Below are 16,900 nucleotides of genomic sequence, written 5' to 3' on the forward strand. Positions count from 1 at the left end.
CCGTAAGCCTTTTGTTTGAAAGCCTTAATGTTTCACTCTAATCTGTCTCCTCCAGGCCAAAGCTGTGTGTCCAACAGCAGTGTTTGGTTGCAGAACAACTTTGGTCCATTCTCAGTTCTTGTGCCTGTCAGAGTATTCTGGAATCTCAACCCGTACTTCTCCCCTGTAAGACTTTAGAACTGATACACACACATAACATCTAACAATTATTAGACCTACATGTAATATGTCATTACTTTGTTACTGTAATATAAAATCCAGTGAAGGTGTTAATATTTGTCTATGTTTTTCCCCCTGGTCCAGCTGGAGACTGTAGGGCTCCTGTCTCCAAAGCAGAGTGCAGAACTTGTGGTGTTGAATCTGGATGAGAAAGATGCTGTCATCAACGCAGTGTTTGACTACCTGATTGCATCTCCAAATAAGAGGGGATTGACCGAGTTTGTGTCCCACCTTGTTGTGCTCTCTGAAACGGTAAAAACTATAGAATAATAATGAGAGAAACCTGTGTACTGTATGATTGTTTTGAAATGACAACCTTTTTTTTATCATTTGTCAGGGAAACATTTCCTGCTCATCATACAAAATAGTGTAAGTTTATATTGATATTTTTGTTTTGTTACATTTTTTGAAGACCTGGTCAAAGTTATTTCATTCATTATTATTGGCTAATGTTAACCACAAAGTTGTGGGGTCTCAGTTTCACCAGACTGGACCAGGTCTCGCATACTCTTCCTCAGAGTGTAGAGTACAACGTCACATACAACAAGCTATCTTTACTTCAGCACGTTCCACCAGGTGAGATCTTCTATCTGCTGTTATGTTTTCACTTCATTTGCAATGGTCATTTTGTTTAGCCATGGTGTTTATTTTTATTTTTATAATTGAACCAGATCCTTATTATATCCAATTTTATTTTATTAGGCTGCACCATATACACCGCAGAGGTAAGTACCTTCATTTGAATTTAATCATTAAATGTTAAGCAGAGTGGTGGCTCGATCATTGTCTGCTAATTCACAACAATTTCAATCTTTTTCTCCCCAATTCACAACAATTTCAATCCTTTTCTCCCCAAGTGCAATGTTACTCCTACAAATGGTAAGTATTATATAATCTTCTTGACTTATTCATGTTAAATATCTCGTTAAATATTTTGTAATCATTAATCCATTTACTCCTTTGTCTTTTCAGAAACACACATTTGTGTTGGAGTAAATAGGTAAGTTTTCTGAGGCCAATGCTTCTGATCAGATTTATTTTATGAAGAATCATTTTGTAAGACATTTTCTTTTCCATTCTTCTAAAGCACTGCACTACAGCTCCACCTCAACAGTGGGCAGATGAGTGGACGCTCTTGCGACTACAGTATTCAAGAATACGCCTGTGCCAATTATTCAGTAAGCCAATAATTGTCTCAAGTCAACTCAACAGTTTCTCATCTTGACTTCTTTCAAACTTCGCTGTATTTATTTCTGTTCTACTCTGTCCATTATCTCCATCCAGCTGTCCATGTTGACAGCACAGGATCTTGCAGCAGTTGTAAAATGTTCCCAGTCCTCCAACTCCACTGGTTCCAGACGAGTCTGGAAGCTGTTCCTCACCAAGACCTCTATGGTGTTGGATGCAGCTCTGGATCTTCTTTCCAATAGCAACACGGTACGATATTTTGTTTTAACTAGACTATATAAAAAAATAAATCTGCTACTTACTGTATGTTGAGGAAAGAATAAATGATCACTCAAATTCACTAGGTATTGAATATCCGTGGTTCATTGTTAAAATTGTAAATATGCTAAACACATGTCCATCAAGCACTGTGAAATTGTTAAATAGTAAGTGTGATGATACGTTCGACATACCGATAACATGAGAAATTATGTTCTAACTTTACTGGCTCGTTCAATAATCAATGAGCCCATATGTGGAAAAAGAAATAAAGATGGTTCTGGGTTTTAATTTGAAATTTGGTTCTTTCCTTGGCATGTCACCTATTTCATATTCTGGGATATTGCCTTGCTTAGAACTATAGGTTCATGTAGGCCTATAGCATTGTTTTCTTAACTGGCCAGGAGTTGCTATTAAACTACAGAAAATGAAACTACTCTCCCATCAAGTTATGAACTCGAAACCTATTATAATACCATTTATAATAGAGCGCTGAAGTCCTGACGTCACTCGCTCATCCCCTGGTTCATGCAAGTAATTTCTCTATGGAGAATAACATGGGGACATCTTGAAATCGTCTCATATAAGCATTGTGGTCCAAAAATAAACAAGCTGTCTCTGCGATATTGTCAGGGAAGTTTCTCTGTATTGTTTACGACCGTCAGTCACTCATATTTGTTTATAGCGAAAATCAAACTAATTCAGCAGCAATGACATTAGCGTTTTCTCACAGTCAGTTGATTCTACATATCCATATGAGTGAAACGGCAGGGATGACATGTTTATTTTTCAAACACAGTTCTTATATGAGGCGATCTAAAATCCCCCTATGGGGATTACAATGCAAATAAAAAAGTACATGAACCTGTGGACTTGTGCCCCCTCCCTACCGATATTGACGTCAGACTTCGGTGCTCTATACTTAACCACTACTTCATACTCCTGTCCTTATCTCTAAAATAAAATATGTACTAAAATAAATCTTATGATACACATTTGTGAAGAATTCTGCTTGCAACTCCCCGTTCCTTGTAGATGTTTGACCCCAGCAACCCTGCAACAACGCTGGTTCTGGATTCCATTGGAGAGATCCGAGTGGACACCTTCAGCTCAGACAACTTTGAGAAACCTGCGTTCATTGATCTGTGGTTTGGGCGCAGGCTCAGCCCATTCCTGCCGGCTGTGTCCAATGATTTCCTGTCCTGTCTCACCACCAAAGACCTAAATTGCCTCTCCTACCAAACCCTGTAAGTGTCATAGCCCCCAACACTGTAACAGTTCCCATCACATAACCTGTGAGCTTCACTGTTGTCTTGTACCATGGTGCTCCACTCACAGTATGTACATCAGACCTGTTCTTTGCAACGGCAACGGCTGATGTGCTACGGGTGTTCATAGTTGAGCTGCGTGGTTCATTTTCATGGTCTTGTGTAGTAATTTGTTGATGATTGATACAGTGTATTTATTGAATAATTGCAGACAGAAGTCATTGCGGACAGAGTGACCTACGTACATATACACATACAGTACATACATACATTCATTCATTACAATACAGTATTTTCCCATCAGTTCACTGATAAACTGAATGTGAAATAATGACCTCAACTCCTCCCTGTCGAACACAGTGTTGAGGTCTTGAGTGAGCACCAGTCAAAGATGGCGCCCTCCGAACGGCTCACTGTGTACCTGTACTTCATCAAGGCCTTCCTCACCAGTAACACAACCACAGGTTTGGACTCCACTTCCATTCATCCTGACTGTACATTAATGGCACAAGCTTGATGACTGCCTATTCTCCTACATCGGTGATGTGAACATCTTCGTTTCAATGAGTCCATTTGGTATCTAACTATATCAATCATCCCTAGTCTCCACGTTGCAACTACACGTTGCAACCCAGTGACCTACATTCATTATGTCATTAAACACTAGCCAAGGGCATGCGGCATAGTGTCTTTAGTTATCAAGCTACAATACAAGTGCATCACTCTCCCAATAGATAGAGGTAATTGCAACAATGTCCAAAGTGCAGCCAAGATGGCGGACGTACAGTTGTCTCTATGGCCGTCCGCTTCAAATAGTTTTACTGATATTGTCAAACAGTAGGCATCCTGCCCAACGCCAACATCTAAATGTCTCAATGGAACAATAAGGACACCGCCTCCAACCAACCACCAATGCAGATGTACTAATTGTTGTATAACATACTCTACCAGCTGTATTCATTAAAACAACCAGACTATAGCTTTTAAAATAATAATGATTTTGAAATAAAAAATAAATAAATATCCACATTGATGTATTATGCACCTCCTGGTCCAGATCCAAGCTGTAGTTCACAATATCCAGCCAGTGGAGAATGGCTGCAGAAGAACATTGGAGCCTTCTCTGCTGTTGTCCCATTCCGTGACCTAAGGATGCTCTACCCTAACTTCTCACCGGTAATGTTTAATGTTGGAATAGAATCGAATTTGTTTCCCATCTTAAAATCTCTATTGTATGCTGCTCATTTTAAATCTCTTTACACGGTTTGTGTGTGTGTGTGTGTGTGTGTGTGTGTGTGTGTGCGTGCGTGCGCTGTATACTTGCAGATGGACGCCCTGTCCCAGCTCACAGTGACGCAGCTAGCAGAGGCCTCTTCCACACCTGGTCTGCTCACGTCATCTTCTCAGGTCACCATGGTGATGAACCACGTTCCCAACAAACACCTCACAGCGTTCTTCGATAACTTCTCGCCTGCCATCACGGTGAGAGTGGGGGACATTTCAACATTAAAGCGCCTTTTCCAGTAATAACTTAAGTACATTTAGTGAGGTTTCAAGGTACATTAGGCTATGTCAACCTTTCAATGCTATACTGTACTATACTTCTACTTTTCAGAATTTGAAAATGTGTTACTTTGCAGATTTGGATTAACAATACAAAACATGCATATTAACCAATTACTCACTAAATCTCCATTTCTCTCATACCCCTTTGTTTGGTTTCTGACGTATCTCACGCCTTCCTGTTCTTATATTATTATCTTTTTCTGCAGGGTCATGAGAGTTCGTTCCCCGCCGATGTGAGGTCTGCCATGTTACAAGTGGTGTTTGACCGCGCCAACCTCTCTCAGCCCTCTGTGGACGACAGCATTGTGCTAGTGTGGCTCCACGACCGCCTCCGTCCGCTTCTGGTCGGCCTCTCACAGCACCATGTCGCTGATTACTTCAGCATAGTGGCAGGGAGGAGCTGTGCCATGAAGCAGCAAGCGTAAGTGGAGAAACTTTACCTCTTCTGTTCCTATAGGCCGCTGTTTCCTTCATTTTGTTTTGAATTAATATTATTTCAAAACATTTACAATTTCTTTTAATGAATTTAAAACAAAACTCAACGATTTTTTTGTTTTTGTTTTTTCAGTAATTTTAGGAAGAAATAAAAGAAAAATCAAAGAAATTCCATAAATTAGAAAACAAATGTTTAAGAAGTAGTGAAACAATTAAGCTCTTAACGTGTTAAGAAGCTTGTAGATCTGCTATTTTCACTAGTTTGTGTCACAGGCAAATTCCAATCTCTCTTTTGGGTCACAGGCTAAAAGGTTTTGGAACCATTGCTATACTGTAGGTCACAGGTGATTGTCCTTTAGCTGACATTGTTTGGGTGGGAAACATTGGGTGAGACAGTGGGTGAGTGATCATGGGTGGGGGGCAGAGATCAAACGTTGTTTTACGTTCTAAAGTATTATATTATCTTGTAATATTATACCTTAATATCATATATCCTGGTTGACACCCTTTTATTGTTGTTGACCTGCAAAATAGTGGCACGTACTGTAACAACGTGTTTACAATTTGACCTTTCAGTATGCCTTCTCTTTTTGTGACTCAGAGTTACCGTCCTGAATGCGACGCTGTCAACGCTCGGCGACGCCACACAGACAGAGATAGACAGCCACATCATTCAGTCTCTCCAAGGTAAAGGTCAAGGACGACCGCAAAGTAAACACTGTGGCTGCATGAATGGATGACAGGTCAGACAGCATTCTGACTGACTGTACGTCTCCCCCTGTTCTAGGATCAACTCCTCTCCACTGCTATGGTGACAACTACAACCACAGCTTCTATGGCTTCCTGGAGAGATCGTTCATGGGATTCCAGTTCCCCAACCTGACCACGTTCATCTCGCTCATGCCCGGCAACAGGATGCATCAGGTGTGTGTGTGTGTGTGTGTGTGTGTAACGCAGCGCTGCTCTTGAAAACAATTCAAAACATACACTGAACTCAGTGCCCCTATGAGAAAAATGGCTGGCGTGTGAATAATGTTCACGTTTGCGTTATGCTACTGTAACTGTGTCTTCAGCTGCTGAACTCCATGCCACCTTCAGAACTTGGCAGTTTCCTCCGTCGCCCTGGTATTGTTGACGATGAGGAACAACTCTGCCAGATCTACCAGAACTACATTCAGACTGCTGTGTTCCTGGATAACGTACGCACTACGCAACCACAGAGCAGACACTGATGTGTACTATACAGTATACTTGATACTGTATACAGTGGTTATAACTTATAACATTTTCATGTCAATGTATATATTTTTGTGGACATTTTTAAAGTCGTTGCTTCTGGGGGGGCCCTGAAACAAAATAGTTTCAGATGGCGGTCAGCGGCCAAATGCATATAATTTTGGGTGTCCTTGACATGAAAGAGTTTGAGAACAACTGGATAGAAACATATGTTTTTCAGAAAACTGTTAGGATTTAGAAGACATTTGTTGTAATAAGCCTCAGGTCTTAATGGGTTAAGAACCACTGAACGTGAGTGAGAAATGTGCACACACAAACACAAATATGTACAGTATGAACAGACACCATGATGATATACACGTACTGTATTGTATGCTGACTGCAGGAGAGACTTCCTGTGGCTGTGCGGCGTCCCACGCTGCCTTGCGTCTGGCCCCTGGCTCTCAACAGCAGTGACAGGTCACAGGTCAACGCCTGGTTCGATCGCAGTCTCACCGACTACCTGGTCTTCCTCGACAAGAACTTGCTCACCTCCAACACCACACACGCCGCCACCTGTCTGTCCTTCCAAAAACTGTAAGTCGACTTTAATATTATTATTTTTTCTCACTTTCTGTACTCCAGATCTGCGCACATCTAGTGTCTCTTTCTGTGATGAGCAGTTATATTATTACTATTACTGTAGATTTGACAGTATTATTTTATATACGTCATGATGATTTTTACTTCATCTTCGTCTCATTCTTAGTGTTTCAGTACTGGGCAGACACAACTACAGCACCGCAGACTTTGTAGAGATGGATGTGTACGGCGTCATCAGGGCCTACCTAGTCTCAGGTCAGTTTTTCATTGTTATTTGTTTTAGTTGTTGTTGTTTTGTTAAATTTTGTATAAGTTGAGATTCAAGAAAATGTATTTGTCACATAAATTTAAATATCGAAATATTTTACTGTGTTTGCAGCAACGGCGCCCAAGTGTTACGATGCCAACGATCCGGAACTGAACTCTACCGCCTGGTTCGCTCAGTACATAGGCCCCTTCATGCCTTTCCTCACACTACAGGACCTCAATACTTTCGGTTCAATACAGGTATTGCTCAGTAGGAAGGAAACTTAATGTGTATACAGTATGCCTGTACAGTATGCATATCATCGCTTTTGGGTGAAAACCTTGTATGTCGGGGGCATGGTGGCACAGTTGGTAGTGCTGTCGCCTCACAGCTAGAAGGTCCTGGGTTCGATTCCCGCTCGGGACGCTGTGGGTGCTGGCGGCGTGTTTCCTCCTCCGCGTCATCAGTGCCCATACCCGAGGCGGGGTTGGCGAAAGGGCCTTTCTGTGTGGAGTTTGCATGTTCTACCCGTGTCCCATAGGGTAGGTACCCTCACAAAAAAACATGCAGTAATCCTGGTCTCTAAACTGCCTCCCCCTGGCCAGCCGGGGCGCCTGATGGAGGGGAAAGGAACTGGTTGGAATAACGTGTTCCTTCCACGCGCTACGTCCAACCAGGGAAACTCCCCCCTGTCAGGTGTAAAGGAGCAACTTGGACACTCAGGCATGAAGGAAGCATGAGTTCAAGTCCGTTGCTCTCCCCATCCATCCATCCATCCATCCATCTTCAAACGCTTATCCGTAGTCGGGTCGCGGGGGCAACAGCTCCACCAGAGTGCTCCAGACTTCCCTCTCCAGAGCAACATTAGTGACTTCCTCCTGGGGGATTCCGAGACGTTCCAAGGCCAGTGAGTCGATGCATTTCCTCCAACTGCGCCTTGGTCTGCCCCGGGGTCTCCTCCCAGTGGGACGTGCGTCCCTAGGGAGGCGCCCGAGAGGCATCCTAACCAGATGCCCGAACCACCTCATCTGACTCCTTTCCAGACGAAGGAGCAGCGGTTTTACTCCGAGTCTCTCTCGTGTGACTGAACTTCTCACCCTATCTCTAAGGGAGATGCCAGCCACCCGTCGAAGAAAACTCATTTCGGCCGCTTGTATTCGCGACCTTATTCTTTCGGTCATGACCCACACTTCATGACCATAGGTGAGAGTAGGAACGAAGATTGCTCGGTAGACAGAGAGCTTTGCCTTCTGGCTCAACTCTCTTTTCGTCACAACAGTGCTCTCCCCAGGTCCTCCATATATGGGGACTAGGTTGGCGGAGGGTGTGTAGAGCCCAGGATCACATTAGATAATTGACACAGGGGTGAAAAATGGGTTACAAAATCGTGGGATAAAAATTATAAAAAAAGTCCAAATACACATGTCCAAAACTGTCTATTTTTCAGGAAATGGGAAATAGGAACCTGTGTTCAATACTTTTGTTTAAATATTTATAGAACGCACAGGCAGACTTACCGTAATCACTGTCAGCCATGCCTCCCTATTTTGGGCAAGGCAGAGACAGATCTACAACGTCACACGCACCGTGATGCAACATTTTGTGAGCTTACAGATCTGCTATTTATGCTACCTTTGCGTGACACTCATACGACAAAATAGGGCATTTCTTTATTAAACACTTAAAAAGTTGAAATGAAGAGATACAAGGTTTTCTGCTTGACAGTGACAACAGATGTACTTTATGCATGTAGAAGTCGAATAGATGGATGAGAAATGCATATAATTTTGAGGGATAGTGGACATCCTAACTCTTGTGTGTTCATGTCCTGTCTATAGGTCATCCAGGTGTTCACTGTAAACCAGCAGAACATTGCTCTGCTCAACCACTCAGTCCTGGATTCTAACTTCACCGCCTACTACACGGAACTGATCTACCTGCAGGACCCCAACTTCAACCCCATGCTGTAAGTCTGAACCTGTAACACAGGGTTTGATTTGCTGGGCTATCCCCCACTCTGATCATTAATTTTGATCGCCGATGCCGATATGTTCTTTTTAATCCCTGCTTCAGGACAGAATTAATCAAGTACATTTTATTTATTCCATATTGTCTGATATGTTTGAGAGTTATGTTACTGATATCGCAATTTTAAATTCAAGATTTAGCTTCACCGCATTAACCATGGCATGAATGGCATCTCTATTTTAGCCAAATTTCCCAAATCTTTAAAAATAGTTTTGTTTGGTTTTTGTTTTATTCCAAAATAGAGAAAATACGGTAGGTACAAACCATGGTGGCATGGCAAGAACAGCTATTTTATTTGTTGTACCACAGAGTACATATCCCCCAATATATATATTTTTTCTACAAATCAAACCCTGCGCCTAAATGTGTCAGCTCACTGCCGATCTCCACTCCCTGCTTCCAGGCTTCCTCTGTTGTGTCGATGCCTGGCCCCTCATGCAGCGTTCAGTCAGCTGACCACCTCCCAGAGCATGGTCATTCTGTACAACCTGACCACACACTGCCCAGACCTCAACCCAGAGGTAACACACTCATTCACACATTCATGCTGTCCAGTATTTTATTTATTTATTTACATTATTACTGGAGTATTTCCAGTGTTCAGTACTTATACTCCACTACATGAGGCAAATCATAATACTTTTTCCTCAACTACAGTTATTTGAAAACTGGTTGGTTACTTTGAACATTTAGATTATTATTACAAATACACTACCCACTTCAGGATACAGTACATTTCGGCCATTTGAAAACTACAAGCTCACAATGTATTGTGAGCTTGTAGATGTGCAATTTCTATGCAATTTTTATACATTTTATGCATTTGAAAACTTGTGAAATGGGACATCCTGCATAATGATTACTTTCTACTTTTGGTACTTTAAGTACATTTTGATTAAGTAAATGTATAATTCCTGACTTTTACTATAATAGTATTTCTACATTGCAGTATTGATAATTTTACTTAAGTAAATAATTTGAGTACTTTTTCCACCACTGCTGACGGGTTGTATTTAACTCGTACCTCTCCCATCTGCTGTAGATTTCCGCTGCTTTGGCAGCCAACAGTGGTAGCAACCTTAATGCAAACTACATCAATGCCCTCGGCAGTCAGAGCATGGGCTTATCCACCGGCCAACTGGCCGGCGCGAATGCGGCACAGATCCATGCCGCGCTTGGAACGCTCAGCACTGTAAGCGGCTGGAATCTGGGCCAGGCCATGGCAATCATCAACTCCTTGATGACTTCAGGAATGATTCAGGTCTGTTTATGTTTTTGCGTGTGTGTGTGTGTGTGTGTGTGTGTGTGTGTGTGTGTGTGTGTGTGTGTGTGTGTGTGTGTGTGTGTGTGTGTGTGTGTGTGTGTGTGTGTGTGTGTGTGCGTGTGTGTGTGTGTGTGTGTGTGTGCGTGCGTGCGTGCGTGCGTGCGTGCGTGCGTGCGTGCGTGTGTGTGTGTGTGTGTGTGTGTGTGTGTTTTTTCCTGGATTCACAGAAAGAAAATGGAAAACAAGGTCTCTCACCACTTCAAAGATGTATTTATCGAATGCAAAGTCCTTAAGAAAAGCAGTTTCCTCCTGGTCTGTTGTATGGAGGGCGACTAATCCTCCTTCCAGTCTTTGGAGAGGACAAACGTCTATGATGTGCTCCATACAGTAGTTTGTTCAAAGTGTGAAAGATAAAGATGTTTGTGTCAAAGATAAAGATGTACTGTATCAGTCATGCTCTCATGCGCGTGGTATCTCCGTGCTTCCATCCGCAGGTCAATAGTTCCTCATCGCTGGTCACTCTGGGTTCTCTGGTGGTGGGCCTTCCCTCGTCTACCTTCACTGGCATCAGCACCTCTCAGCTGCTGACCGCCTCCCAGAATCCCGCGTTTATGTCACACTTGATGACCGCGCCACAAGTCATCAAGCAGACCGTGGTCACCCAGGTATGAGAGTTACATGTGCTACTGGAAGTATGCTGATTTAGATCAGTGGTTTTCAACCCATTTATTGGGCATTTGAGCCATGGAGTAGTTGGACCACCATTTGATGAGATTTAGCCAACTATTTTGTTGTAGTTGGGTACGATTTTGTCCACTCTTGAGAGTATAAAATGTAACACTCTCTGAATTTTTTTAATGGGACATGCTGCACAATTCAATTGTGCAGAATGTCCCATTTAATTAGTCCATTTACTTTTGGTACTCTAAGTACATTTTGAAGCCAATACCTTTGTACTTTTACTCAAGTAAATGTTGAAATCAGGACTTTTACTTGTAACAGAGTATTTCTATATTGCAGTATTGATACTTTTACTTAAGTAAAAACCTTGAGTACTTTTTCCACCACTGAATATAACATTATATAACTATTATTATATAACATTATATCACGCCAGATCATCTCGATGAACAGCAACAGTGCGAACATCATCCAGAACGTTCCTGATGACCTGGCTGGAGAGATCCCTCGCGCTCTGCTGCTGGGCTTGACCACCTCCACTTCCACTGTCACCATGCTCAACCGGAAGAAATGGAAATACGAGCAGGTAGGGAACGCAACGCAACACACATGCACTTCATGTACACATAGAGTAAACACACACACACACACACACACACACACACACACACACACACACACACACACACACACACACACACACACACACACACACACACACACACACACACACACACACACACACACACACACACACACACACACACACACACACACACACACACACACTTGCATGGTTATACACACAGAAGCACTCACGCGCACACACACAGATCTATGTTCAAACAAGCTGCTCAATCTGCTAATTTTCTTTTTCCAGGCAGTAATGTTCTTTGACACGGTAGCTACTGGATATGAAAGCAGTCCAGATAAGTAAGTTGTGTGAAACCTTTTTTTTCAATAATTTCCAAGGTGGCCAAAGTGATGGATGTGGCATTTGGTATGGGTGCAGGGCACTGCAGGCATAATGTTCCGACATACCAAGAGTTCCGACAGTCATTAGTCCGACACCCTATTCAAACATTAACCTAACCCTAACCGCATGCGGGATACAGCGCAGGTCGTGGATGCAACGCATGTCAGGAGCAACGGGTGATTTGCATGTCAGACTTTTGGTATGTCGGATAAACGTGTGCACGCCATTTGGTAGTCTAACGGGTAATGTGTGTGTGTGTGTGTGTGTGTGTGTGTGTGTGTGTGTGTGTGTGTGTGTGTGTGTGTGTGTGTGTGTGTGTGTGTGTGTGTGTGTGTGTGTGTGTGTGTGTGTGTGTGTGTGTGTGTGTGTGTGTGTGTGTGTGTGTGTGTGTGTGTGTGTGTGTGTGTGTGTGTGTGTGTGTGTGTGTGTGTGTGTGTGTGTGTGTGTGTGTGTGTGTGTGTGTGTGGTGAATAGTTTGACATCCTACGTGCTCCAAGGGTTCACGTGCACCAGAGTGACATCAATGACAAAAATCCTCATCAAGAAGCTGATCAAAACCTGCCGGAGGAAGAAGAAGAATAAGAGGAGGAAGGTCACACTGAAGGAGACGCAGGTGAGTGTGTGTGTGTGTGTGTGTGTGTGCGTGCGTGCGTGCGTCAATGCGTGCGTGCGTCAATGCATGCGTCAAACGTTCACGCTTTTTTGAATGTAGCAAATCAAGAGAGAGAGAGATTTGGGGGGGGGGGGGGGGGGGGGGGGAGTTGGCAGAGAGAGACTGAAAGCGAGAGATTCATGAAGTTGGGAGTTATACTGTACGTGACTGTACTGCTTGCCTCACCAACAGCTGACCTGCATGTACAACTACATCAAAGGAGATACAGATGTCACCGACTTCAGCCTCTACCCTGAAGATGTGCTCCTCTATTATGAGTAAGTACAGTAGGAATGACTTCAGCCTCTACCCTGAAGATGTGCTCCTCTATTATGAGTAAGTACAGTAGGAATGACTTCAGCCTCTACCCTGAAGATGTGCTCCTCTATTATGAGTAAGTACTTCAGCCTCTACCCTGAAGATGTGCTCCTCTATTATGAGTAAGTACAGTAGGAATGATACTCACCGCTGATACTGGCTTAACCCATTGAGACCTGGGGCCGCTTCTAAGAAAGCCTTCAGTCAGTAGTTCTTTCAAGATTCTTAAAAAATAACAGATGTACAAGCTGCTATTTTTTGCCAATGCTAACATCTAAAATGGCACAGGTGCTTTCTTGGTTTTAATGATGGTTTTAAGGTGGAACATACAGGGTTAAGAGGAGGTGACAGGACTCCAACATTGTGGAATGACAAACTGTAGGATTTATACTTTGTACTGCCAAATCTGTGTTCTTTTAAACATCTGTTTAAAAAGCTTTTTTAGTTAATCATTTTATAGTATTTAAATAGCTAATTTATTTCTAGTTTTATATTATGGTATTTCCATTGCTGTTAAGAAATTGCTACCTAAATAACATTATAGATTATGTTTGGTAAATAGACCAGCCATCTTGTAAATGGAAATACAAGTGCAAGGCTTCGCTTATGGGCTAAGATGATTATTTATTTATTTATATTGTGATATTGCAATTATGGTTATTTCAAAACAAATTTTAAGTGTTCCCTGCCTCTTCCCATGCAGCTACTCTAAGGTGCCACAGGCAAACTGCAGAGACTATTTCCAAGAGCTGGCCGATGCAGATTTCTCTGTCTTCTCCGGTGCTCTCAGCTACAAACGTACTGATCTGTTCACAAATGCCAAGTCCTGCCTGGTGAGTGGAAAGTAACCAGTAAGCACATACAGTTGGAGGCCATCGATATTGTCCTTTTCTTTTTGCTGAGGTTTGCGTGATCTGCGCAAAACCCCTTTTGGTGTTTTAAACATTATGTTATAATTTAGCTATTGAAAAATAGCAGATCTACAAGCTCTACAAGCTCGTAGCGCGCCACCGAGTGGCGCGCTACGAGCTTGTAGGTCTGCTATTTTTGAAAAATCGTGAAAATATTTATTTCAGAAAACTGGAGGATTTAGAAGATTTTTTTTTAATTTTGAGGTCAGGCCTAAATGGGTCAAATGATAAGGGACAATATCGGTGGCACCCAACTGTACACATTCAACTATTACAATAATGACTGTCAAATCCACTGACATTGGGTCGTCAGGGACAACATACTGTACAGAAGATCTTTAAAAACTAGCACATTATAACAGTTAGACAGGACAATATGGATAGCTGAGTTATAATCCAATTTCAATTATGTGATACTATAGTTCTGATGCCATTATTTTCATGTATTGATCTAAAGTCCCCCAGGGGTCTAAACTCTATATTAGGTCGTCGCTTGCTTGTACACAAAATCTCTTTTATGAATATAGCCCATCTATGATCTTGTAGATCTGATATTGTCATAGTTTTAATGCGATTAAGTCTATTTGTAATTTTTTCCCCTCTTAGGCTATAACAACCACAAGCTTGACAGAGGATAACATATCAGTTTTGGGGAACATGCTCTGCAATGTTGATGCGTCTTATATTACGAATTCTCACCCATCCATCCTGGAGAAACTGAAAAACTGCCCAGACTTCACTGATGCTCAAGTGACTGCCATGGAAACTCTCCTGTATTCAGGCACAACGTCGTACGGGTAAGCAATGACAACAAGCACAGTTCAGTAACAGTTATTTGCTAGATATTTCAGCAGAACAGAAAAGGTTCTGGTAAATTCGGGTTGCGCACGCTTATCCGACACACCGTAGAACCGACATGCGGAAACAACGATTGGATTAAGGTTGGTGAACATGCGCTGTTCCGTGCTTGCGGTTATGGTTAGGTTAGGGTTTGAGGTAGGTTGTCGTTCTAATGACAGCATGTCGAAACTAAAGCCTGTACCCGTAAATTGAGGGATTGGGGTTGACCGAGTGGTTGCGACCCCATTCCCAAAACATACAGCTCCTCCCAGCTGCAGTCATGTGTCCTATTAGAACAGTGGTTCTCAACCATAATCATATTTGAACTGAGGACCCCCAAAATATTCATATTTGAACTGAGGACCCGCAAAAAGTCATATCTCAAATGGGGACCCCCCCCCCCCACCCTGACAAGGAACATTTTGTTTTAACTCTTGTTCCACAGATAGCAGATCTACAAGATTGTAAATGTGTATATTTTCACATTTTTTTCATCTTTCTTAATTATATTATTTGACAATTTGGCCAATGTTTGACTAGTTTCAATTACTTTTGATGCAGTTATGGTATTTTTTCTTGAGGTACTGACAATATGAATGTTGATGATCCCCATTGTTTAATGAGTTTGTGTGATTACGGTATTTTTCTTTTGTTTTTGAATGACAACTGAAATATGAAATTTGTTTTTGTGTATCCAGAGATCCTGCAACATGGGGTATAAACACTTTGTTCGACCTGGGCATTCTGCCACTGTACTTCACAACAACCTTCTACGATAAGTTTGATAGAGTGAGTAATAGATTCATTGGCTTGGCTCTGGTAACATCATTTCCACTTTTCTGTTGCTTCAAACGTTTGGTCATGTCTGTTTGTCTGTCACTTTTATTGAGTTGGCCGATTCATTTTCCCGATCAGAAAATCAAGCGGACTTTCCTGAAGACATTCATTAAAGTCCTTAGGACGGCTGGAGTGGCCAGGAGCAAGAAGAAGAGACTGAGAAAAGCCATCAGGTCGTCCATAAGGAACAGAAGGACCACACGATCCACCAGTAAGCTGCAGCTCCCATTTCTGCCTGCTGTCATCTCGCAGCAGTGTTGATTTTGACAGCAAATTTAGATTTAGTTTAGTCATAGTCTTTTCAATATGACTAAACTTAGTTTTAGTCATATTTTAGTCAACTGAAAAGTTTTAGTCTAGTTTTAGTCGACTAAATAGACCATAAAACATATGTCATAAATTGCACATGGGAAACCCTTAGGTTTCCATGGGGTCCCGGTTGGACCCCATGGGAACCAAAGGTCAGCGACCTCACCTCAGCTGACGTTGACCACTTTGAAGCTAACGTCCCTGTTTTGGGCTTGTCATCATACAGGGAAACATAAACTGTTAAAGAACAAAACATAGCAGATCTGCAAGATTACACCTGTATGAGCTTGTTGCTATGTATTAACATTTTGAAAAAAAGAACTACTGGTTTAGAAGGCATAATTTGTGGAATTGGCTTCAGTTCTTAATGGGTTTAAAGGGATATTTTACTTTGAAAATAACTTTTGGTCATTTTATAATCTACTTAGGCATCTACTTATGTGAACACTGCAGACAGTTTTTAAGTTGCTCGATTCAGTATTTAGATATTTGATAATCATATTAGCTGCCTTTGATTACTTTAACATTTTTATTTCATTTATTTTTTATGGATCGTTGTTCTTCTCATTCTCCACCGCCCCAAAAAATATATAATAAAAAGATTATAAAAAAATGAATGAAAAAAGTAATCAATAAAAGAGGGGCACTTAGGACAATATGAGTCACCAGAACCATGGACGGGTGTTTTAGATGAATCTAACATCACATGGTTAAGATGGATTTTGAAGTTACATTTGTGTTTGTATAGGAAGGAAGGGGGCGGGGAAGCTAAAATGAATACCAAATATCTAAATGCTGAATCGAGCAACTTAAAAACAATTCAGGGTGTTCACATAAGCCTGAGAAGACGATGAAATGACCAATGTTTTTTTTTTAAAGTGAAATATCCCTTTAACCCATTTAGACCTGAGGACGATTCTACAAATGCCTTCTAAATCCTGACAGTTTTCTGAAAAACCCATGTTTCTATGTACACCTTTTTCATGTCAAGGACCTCAGAATTATCTGTATTTGGCTGCGGACCCCCATTTGAAAATATGTTGTTCCAGCGACCCCCCAGAAGCAAAGATTTGAGTTAAAAACGT

At 41.9% G+C, this 16,900-nt stretch overlaps 2 protein-coding genes across 3 annotated transcripts in view; both read left to right on the top strand.

Annotated features, from left to right (window-relative positions):
* LOC306921220 (uncharacterized protein) overlaps nucleotides 1–2,916 on the top strand; it is a gene marked incomplete at its 3' end in the record, with an annotated part of 31,897 nt that extends 28,981 nt beyond the window's left edge. Inside the window, exons 27-36 of the mRNA XM_079498330.1 lie at nucleotides 56–165; nucleotides 304–471; nucleotides 557–588; nucleotides 698–795; nucleotides 922–944; nucleotides 1,077–1,098; nucleotides 1,192–1,219; nucleotides 1,307–1,397; nucleotides 1,504–1,656; nucleotides 2,701–2,916. Of these exons, the coding sequence (XP_079354456.1) occupies nucleotides 56–165; nucleotides 304–471; nucleotides 557–588; nucleotides 698–795; nucleotides 922–944; nucleotides 1,077–1,098; nucleotides 1,192–1,219; nucleotides 1,307–1,397; nucleotides 1,504–1,656; nucleotides 2,701–2,916 (941 nt within the window). The remainder of the gene's footprint in view (nucleotides 1–55; nucleotides 166–303; nucleotides 472–556; nucleotides 589–697; nucleotides 796–921; nucleotides 945–1,076; nucleotides 1,099–1,191; nucleotides 1,220–1,306; nucleotides 1,398–1,503; nucleotides 1,657–2,700) is intronic.
* Nucleotides 2,917–3,281: 365 nt separating this feature from the next.
* The window catches only part of LOC306922640 (uncharacterized protein), a 30,846-nt gene continuing 17,227 nt past the window's right edge, over nucleotides 3,282–16,900 (top strand). For both annotated transcript variants that reach the window (XM_079500377.1, XM_079500378.1), the window contains exons 1-22: nucleotides 3,282–3,397; nucleotides 3,991–4,109; nucleotides 4,260–4,415; nucleotides 4,706–4,920; nucleotides 5,536–5,621; nucleotides 5,722–5,858; nucleotides 6,008–6,133; nucleotides 6,556–6,746; nucleotides 6,919–7,007; nucleotides 7,132–7,259; nucleotides 8,838–8,965; nucleotides 9,431–9,548; nucleotides 10,070–10,288; nucleotides 10,786–10,956; nucleotides 11,409–11,558; nucleotides 11,853–11,905; nucleotides 12,423–12,561; nucleotides 12,793–12,878; nucleotides 13,622–13,751; nucleotides 14,436–14,626; nucleotides 15,368–15,458; nucleotides 15,585–15,717. In XM_079500377.1, the coding sequence (XP_079356503.1) occupies nucleotides 3,325–3,397; nucleotides 3,991–4,109; nucleotides 4,260–4,415; nucleotides 4,706–4,920; nucleotides 5,536–5,621; nucleotides 5,722–5,858; nucleotides 6,008–6,133; nucleotides 6,556–6,746; nucleotides 6,919–7,007; nucleotides 7,132–7,259; nucleotides 8,838–8,965; nucleotides 9,431–9,548; nucleotides 10,070–10,288; nucleotides 10,786–10,956; nucleotides 11,409–11,558; nucleotides 11,853–11,905; nucleotides 12,423–12,561; nucleotides 12,793–12,878; nucleotides 13,622–13,751; nucleotides 14,436–14,626; nucleotides 15,368–15,458; nucleotides 15,585–15,717 (2,929 nt within the window). In that variant the 5' untranslated portion in view covers nucleotides 3,282–3,324. The remainder of the gene's footprint in view (nucleotides 3,398–3,990; nucleotides 4,110–4,259; nucleotides 4,416–4,705; nucleotides 4,921–5,535; nucleotides 5,622–5,721; nucleotides 5,859–6,007; nucleotides 6,134–6,555; nucleotides 6,747–6,918; nucleotides 7,008–7,131; nucleotides 7,260–8,837; nucleotides 8,966–9,430; nucleotides 9,549–10,069; nucleotides 10,289–10,785; nucleotides 10,957–11,408; nucleotides 11,559–11,852; nucleotides 11,906–12,422; nucleotides 12,562–12,792; nucleotides 12,879–13,621; nucleotides 13,752–14,435; nucleotides 14,627–15,367; nucleotides 15,459–15,584; nucleotides 15,718–16,900) is intronic.

This window comes from Electrona antarctica, assembly GCF_951216825.1.
Source record: "Electrona antarctica genome assembly, chromosome: 4".
Lineage (NCBI taxonomy): Eukaryota > Metazoa > Chordata > Actinopteri > Myctophiformes > Myctophidae > Electrona > Electrona antarctica.